General features: G+C 38.6%; 1 protein-coding gene across 1 annotated transcript; it reads left to right on the top strand.

Moving 5' to 3' along the window:
• Window positions 1-891: 891 nt before the first annotated feature.
• Window positions 892-7,635, top strand: apela (apelin receptor early endogenous ligand). The gene is made up of 3 exons (XM_072579134.1): window positions 892-1,338; window positions 1,939-2,025; window positions 5,790-7,635. Exons 1-2 carry the CDS (start codon window positions 1,263-1,265, stop codon window positions 2,022-2,024), a joined length of 162 nt encoding a protein of 53 aa, XP_072435235.1. The 5' UTR covers window positions 892-1,262; the 3' UTR covers window position 2,025; window positions 5,790-7,635.
• The last annotated feature ends 316 nt before the right edge of the window (window positions 7,636-7,951 follow it).

Genomic DNA, 7,951 nt, shown 5'->3' with positions numbered 1-7,951 from the left:
CACAAATGGCAGTGGTTGCTGGATCAGATGTGAATTTTATATTTGGAATAGATAAACTTTTATGAAGCAAAGATGTCAAGGGATATGGGCCAAAGACATGTATATGAAATTAGGCCTCCGATGTCTTGTTAAATGGGGGAGCAGGCTCAAGAGGCTGAGTGGCCTCCTCCTGTTCCTATATATTCCATAGGAATGGGATTGAAGAGGATTGTAAATTAAACCCAAGGGGTGAGAAGGGCACGTGTATGGGCCAGAGATTGGCTAAGCTATTGATGGAAGCAAGTAGTCTTCGTATTGGGGAGAACAATGGGGTTGAATTTCACAGGATTCTTACTAATCACAACATAATTTTGTCAGAAATTTTGGAGCTGCAGCATGTATAATGGTTTGTCTAATTTCCCCAGAGTTTCCGCTCCTCTTTTGCCAGTTACACTGGTAAACTGGCAGAGTTCCCCTAGGCCATTCCTCCTGATGTCCTAAGGAGGTGGCTTCTTGTGAAAAGAAGAAACCTAGGAAAATGAGGAAAGGCATTGAAGCGATTTGCATACAGCATGAGAGCTTTAGCTCCAGGTGTGGGTCTCAACTTCACTGTTACATTCTCAATTAATCTGGCACGTTAATCTTTGTTGAAACCGCTGGTAGTAAAGCCCATGACTCTACCATGATATTAAAATAGTTTACTAAAGGCAAGATTGTGCGATCATACAAGTGACAATGCAAAACAATACTAAAATGCAAAATTAATAGGTATGTGCTTTCACATTCTTCCTAACAGCACAATAAAGGGTGAGAGGGGGAGTCCTTCCTGCACCTGTTAGGCTTTTCTACAGAGGGGATCAATACAAAGTCAAACACTTGCAAATGGAGAAGCATCGTGTTTTATTCATATTCTTTCCAACAGGCTGAATTGAAAGAGGGTCATCCTTTTGTTTTGGAGCCAGCTTACCCATCTACAGACAGACAATTACTATTGACATGGCGTCCTCCTCGACTGTTTGCTTATGGAAAAGAGTTGGGGGGGGGGTGAGTTTACTCCATACAAAGAGAGAGGCCCTGACCACAGCTAATAACCAATAACCTTGCCTGATGTGATCATTAACCCTGTTAGAAATGCGGCAGCTCTGTTCAGCTAGGGGCTTGCCACTAGAACGTGATTTGTGCCAGACACAGTTGGCAAACTTAAGTCTTTTATTTTAACCAGTGCTGGGGAAATCTAGTATTCTGTCTGCTCCAGTTCAATCGCCACGGAAGGAAAAATCAAAATGAGATTTCAGCACCTCTTCCACATCATTTTCGTTATATGTGCAAGTCTTCTGCTGATCAGTGGACAGAAAGCAGGTGAGTGACTGATTCCTATACTTTTATTAGCTGAGTTTTCAATCTGGGATTTATGTGATACTAAGATAGTTTAAAACCATTGTATAATAGTTCCTAAAGGTTTTGCAAAATATGTAGCATTTGGCACAGGTAAAATTATTAGAGCAGTACAGATTTATTTGAGGAAGGAGCGCTGAACAAAATGGATTTTATAACAAGGCACAGAGAAAGATGTTACTTTTCACAAACCAAGACTTACTAGAAAATAAACCTCAATTAAGCTTCACATGTACTGTGTTGTCCAGTTATGCTTTAAGGGTAAAATTACATGGTGCTTTCAAGGGGTTCATTACAATTTTATGCAAGTCCAGAGTGCTCAACAGCAACAAACACCCCTTTCACAAAAACATAGTCTGTGGCAAGTAATAAGAGAGGTTAATTGGCTGAACAGCACAAGTCAAGCCTTCAAACTCGCACAAAAAGCACTTCGAAAATTCAAGAGTGCTAGTTTAACAATGCCCTGTACTGGCTGCATTCCTGAGTCTCTGCTTTGGAACATGTCACATTCAATTTAATATGTTAGGTGACAAACTACCAATTTACTCTAATTCTTACTTTCAGGTAAAAGATGGAGGAGGAAAATGCAAAGGCACAAGTGTTTGCAAAGAAGATGCATGCCTCTGCACTCAAGAGTTCCCTTCCCTTAAGGTTTGTTAAAATTAGGGTCTGCTCAATTGATTGCAACAAATTTTACAATCTAACTGGAAACATGGTGATGTTGAAAGAACAAATGCCACACTCTCAGGAAGCCGATTGCAATGTCACTATGGTTTTACTTGTCTTGTGCACGTAGCAAGTTTCTTATCTTCAAACACTGCCGTTTTGAATCTTCAATAATTTCCCCTACTCCCCAAAGGTGTTAGTGGGGCATGGGAGGGACTGATGTCTAAAGTAAACATAAAAATGCATTTATTCGGTAGTTAGAGCATCTTTAGGATAATTTAATGCTGCCTGGAGTTTAGTGGGTTGTTGGAGATGTTGACTCTTGGTGCGCAGAGCCACGGTAAATTTGTCAGCTTCATGACTGGAAGGCTGATTTTCCAGTATGAGTTTCTTCCTCAATGTTGTGAATTGGACATCAGTATATAACACAGGATTCCACAGTGCCTCAGATGCAGATCTTGGCAGGCACATTCCTAGTGGATGAAAGTCCTGATGAAGGGCTTTTGCCCGATACATAGATTTTCCTGCTCCTCGGATGCTGCCTGACCTGTTGTGCTTTTCCAGCACCACACTAATCGTGACTTTCCTAGTGGACCAACTTCTTAAGGTTACTTCTAAGAACCGGTAGCTCAAACCTAAAGGCAGATCTTATACATCAGATTCTTGACGCAGTTTCCTGCTCTTTGTGCTATTTCAAAGGAATGAAACTGGTCCAACTGAAATACCAACAGATGACATACTCAAGTGGAAGATAACATGAATATTAAGCAGAGTATCCAGACGTTAACCTTGTGAGTTATATGGAAACTTGCCCTTCATATGTCCGAGGCAAATAATATCCCACAATAGAGATGGAAATTTATTGCAGATACTGGAAATTTGCAAGAACAACAAAACATGTTGGAAAATCTCAGAAGGTCATCCAGTGGCAGCAGTTAATGTTTTAGGTTATTAACACTGTTTCTCTCTGGATGTTGATTTTTTTCCCCTGGTATTTCTGTTTATATTTAATATGCCACAGGGCCTACTGGTGTCTGAAATCATCAAATGTACAGGTGGGCAGAGTATGATTGCTTTCCAGGCACAGAAGGGAATGATAGCAAGGTGATTCCTCGTGGATTTAACCATTTATATTTAAAGCGCAGCAAATAGATGGACAAAGGGGGTGAGGGGGCTGGGGGTGGGGAAGTGGGTGTGGGGTTGCACTCTTTCAAAGTAGAAGTGCCTTCATTTCACTACTAGTGAAACAAGTCCAGTGGTCACTCACTAGGCAATTTAAAGCATTACACCAAATCGACCAGTCTCACTAAAAAATATGATCACAGCTAGTTAATTACATCACATTTAAATAACCAATCCTGTTTTCCCGTTCAAACACACAAAGCAAACAAAATGTTGTTTGAGCTCAATAAAGATATCTTCAGTTTGAACCGTCAAATGGGTTGAAATTTGAGTTGACACTTCATGCAGTCACTCAAAGTGACCATGATACCCTGACTAGTTTGTTCAATTTATCAAACTGCAGAGCCCAAGTTAATGAACAAACAGGGTTTAAGTGGCAATATGTGGAATGTGGCAGGAGGAGGGAATTCAAATAATTTCAGATATGCAGTAAACACGGAGTATTTTAAGTGCCCTTGGTAGAACTTAAAAAGGCAGTTGCAGTTTGACTCAGTGCTAGCACTCAGCTCTGAGTCAGAAGGTCGTGGGTTTAATTTTAGTCAAGAGATTAGAGTTCCTCATGTGGATTTCAGCATTCAACACGAAGGCAGTGCTGCATTATAGGAGGTGCCGTCTTTTGGATGAGATGTTAAACCTGTTAATGTCTGTTAATGTTAATGTCTGTCATCTCAGGTGAATATAGAAGACCCTTTGGCAGTATTTCAAAAGAAAAGCAAGAGATTTCCCAAGTGCCCTGATTTAAAATATTTATCCCTCAATCAACATTACTAAGACACAACTTATCTGGTAATTTATCTCTTTGTTATTTGTAGGAGTTCACTGTGTACAACGTTTCATAGATTACAATCAAAAATACTTCATTGCAGCTATAAATGCAGTGATTTCCTAAAATCATGAAAGGCACTATTTAAAGTAAGATTTAAAAAAATATAAGCTAATTACCTGTAAAATGGGAAAATAGCTCTGGGGAATACTTTCTTACTGAAATACTATTCTAATGACCCTTTATAGAGAATTTCTATCAATCCAGGACTTGTAAATTCATCCTGAATGCCATTGCCACCCACTCCACTTCCTTCTCCCCAAGGGTTTAACAGGTTTAACAAGTATCAAAGACAATATAAAGGGATACAGAAATTGTCAGGACTGAAAGAGACCAGTGTTCCAATGAGATGCTCTCACAGTTTGCAAACTGTATCAAAGATTTGTCTATTCTCCTAACCCTTGCCTTTTCTCATCAAATATCAATCTGCTTGTTCTTGAATTTGCTGACACTACCTACCTTCCCAGATACAAAATCTTTCATATTTGTATCCACTCTGCATGTGAAGTAAAACTAAAATATCTGTCCACCCTCCTTAGAGCTTGTGCCCCTTTAATGTAAATTAAAACCAAATGGTTCTGAGGAAGGGTCACTGGATCCAAAACATTAACTTAGATTTCTCTTCACAGATGCTGCTAGGCCTGCTGAGCTTTTCCAGCAACTTCAGTTCTGTTTGCTTTAATATAAAGTGTGTGACTACATTGGAAGTGTTGAGTTTGATTTATTTTTATCCGATAGAATCTTGAACCGCGTAAAAGATCTTCCCCCAAATTGCCTCGTATCCAGTGTAACACATCCAGCTTCTGCAAACACTTCTTGTAGCTCAGTTATTTCTATTGTACTCTTTTCAAATGTCAGGATGTTGGCTATATTTAAATTGATTTGGAGATGCCAGTATTGGACTGGGGTGTACAAAGTTAAAAATCACAACACCAGGTTATAGTCCAACAGGATTAATTGGAAGCACTAGCTTTCGGAGTGCTCCTCCTTCATCAGGTACAACCAGCTGATGAAGGAGCAGCACTCCGAAAACGAGTGCTTCCAATTCAACCTATTGGACTATAACCTGGTGTTGTGTGATTTTTAACTGGGTATATTTAAAAACTGTGATCGATTTTTTTTAGAAAGATAAAAGGTAAGAAGCCATGTGACTTAAATGGATTTGAGTTACAGATCACTCATAATACAACTGAATGGGGGAAAAGGCTGAAGTATCAACTTAATTCCTAACAGCTGTGTGAAGTTTGGTTTATCAGGCTGGTTCTATGCTCCTGTGACACTTACGCTATAGTCACCCTAAGACTTTGCTTGCAACTTCAGAGAAATTATTGCCACATTTGGATTCAACGAGCTATGTCCCTCTACCACAGGATCTCCTTCCAGTGTTGGATGCTACGTAGCCCAGAAAGGTCCACAGATTAAGCCTGTACTAAGGTCACAGAAATAAGACAATACAAGCAAAACAAGCAGCTTCAAATCACAGCAAATTCTCTGTGAAGAAGAGGGGAGAAAATTGGCATTGGTTACAGAGGGGGGGAAAAAGATAATCTAAGGTCTATTTCAGTGTTAACAACATTGAGACTTGGTATGAACACATTGCAACAGAAGACATATTGTGTAGTTTAGTACCAAAATGCTTTAACATTTATTGGTAGCTAACAATGGCAGTGAATCAAAGCTGAGGTATGTACAAATTTACAGAATCAGTTATTATACAATATATAATTTTGTTTTCATCCTAAAGATCTAGCTCATGTGAAACACAAAACAAGTGGCTGAAGGAACTAGATGTCTGCAATGGCAACATTTTGTCAACTTTGTGGTGGGAAAAAAAGAGCTAAGAACTGTTATTTCAATGGAATCAGATCGGAAAGATCCTGTGTGCCTAACTGGTGAGCATGTGATCACTGGAGACTTGGACAAATTCACCGTTTCCATATTCCAAGTGGAAACACAGAAACTACAGAAGGCAACGTTAAGAGGTCTTTGGCAAGAACTGTAAAGAGAATACCTTCCAGATAAACCGTCCTATTGTTTAGGGCAAAAGAGCAACCAACATGGCTACAGTTCACCTGTTACTATAATTTAATCAGTCAAGTGCATAATTCAGTATTTTATCCCCAAAGGAACATGGTGCAGTAATCTGCATTTCATGTAAAAGGAAACTTCATCACTGTATTTTAAAATAAAACTTATTTTGTCAACTGTATTTCATTAGTGTTGTAAGTACCTGTATGTTTTAAGACAACATGACGGGACAAGGGTGAGTGATTAAGACTAATAGGTACAGATTAAATGTTTGATCCTTTAAAAAAATAACAATGAGCCCATTGCCTCTGAAAATCATGAAGATTTGCTTTTGAGAAGGAAAGAACCGTATCCAGATACCCAGTATCCTGCCACAGAGCATTGGGTACATATAGTAATTAGAAAGGATTTGCATTTTTATAACTCCCTTCAACAATGCCTTCAGTTTTAAATACTTTGGGCATCCCAAGGTCGTGAAAGGCAATAAGATAGTAAATCAATGCAAGACTGTCTTTCCGAAGGTCAGAATTCTATTAAAAAACAATGCGTGGGAGTATGCCAATGGAATAAAGAAATTTTAAGAGTTTTTAAAAGACAATGTCTATGGCTACAATGAAGATTATAAATGTTAAGTTGGAGTAGGCTGTACTAATATAGGATATGTTTACTATAACTTGACATCTAATTCCTTTTCTCATCTACAAAAGAGGTTGAAAATTTTGATAACACTTACTCAATTTTGCCTCCATCGAATTCCCCTTCATCGCCCATTATCTAGGTGTCCCATTCCACAGCCAACAATTCAACTCCACACTAATTGGCATTTTGTTTTAGATCACACTCCCTCTGTCCTCAAAAGGTCCATTTCCCAAGCTGTTAAAAGATTGAACTGCGTGGGATGATGTGCAACTCTACAAGTCTTTGAAATGGAAATGAAAAATCTTGTTTCTTTCCTTGCTCTAACGTTTCCTTTTGTTGAAGTGTATTTTACAACCAGCGCATTTCCCATACAAATACTGAATGCATATCTTAACCAGTCATTAATCTATTGAAAATGGGGCAAATACCATTCATGAAAAGGGGATACAGTAGAAGAACTACTTTAAATAGCATTCCTTACTGCTTTTGTCTTCCCCTCTTCCTTATATAGTCTTCAGACATTTGCTTGTCTACTCAGTTCAATCTCCATTACATCACACATCTGGGCTTTAGCTACTTTTCCTCTTTAGTTTAAGAAGACAGTCACCTTCCTTGAGAATATCTTTTATGAAAATGAGAAATTGCTAACGCTGAAAATTTATTTGATTTACTACTTTTGGTTGTTTTAATTAATGTATGACTTGCACAATATTATTGCTAAGATAATCTCTAGAGATGGACAATGAAATTTCAAGATCCATAGTAAATTTTGATTGCTTACAAGGCTGTCTTAATTTCTATAAAGAGACACTATCAGTACTTTATACACCATAAAGTATGGGAAATCCTTTAACTAGGTGGGAAATTTCCTTTGGTCATGACATATAGTCAAATCTGGAACACTATATTTAGCAATACAGCATCGAGCTTAATTGTACATCAGTTGCATATAGAATAAAATGCTTTTAAAATACTCTACTTCTTTTCAATTAATTCAGTGGAAGCACCAAAAAGATAAGGTTTTAACTATAGCTAGGTGAAAGTGAGGACTGCAGATGCTGGCGATCAGAGTCTAGATTAGAGTGGTGCTGGAAAAGCACAGCAGGTCAGGCAGCATCCGAGGGGGAGAAAAAATCGACGTTTCAAGCAAAAGGGCTTTTACCCAAAACGTCGATTTTCCTGCTCCTCTGATGCAGCCTGACCTGCTGTGCTTTTCCAGCACCACTCTAATTTAGACTT

The sequence above is a fragment of the Chiloscyllium punctatum genome, chromosome 1 (genome assembly GCF_047496795.1).
Source record: "Chiloscyllium punctatum isolate Juve2018m chromosome 1, sChiPun1.3, whole genome shotgun sequence".
NCBI classification, from domain to species: domain Eukaryota; kingdom Metazoa; phylum Chordata; class Chondrichthyes; order Orectolobiformes; family Hemiscylliidae; genus Chiloscyllium; species Chiloscyllium punctatum.
This window is presented reverse-complemented; position numbering and strand designations above follow the sequence as displayed.

Coding starts and splice junctions, on each gene's coding strand:
- apela (XM_072579134.1), top strand. CDS start 1,263: ATGAGATTTCAGCACCTCTTCCACATCATTTTCGTTATATGTGCAAGT. Junction 1,339..1,938: donor GATCAGTGGACAGAAAGCAG/GTGAGTGACTGA, acceptor TCTTACTTTCAG/GTAAAAGATGGAGGAGGAAA.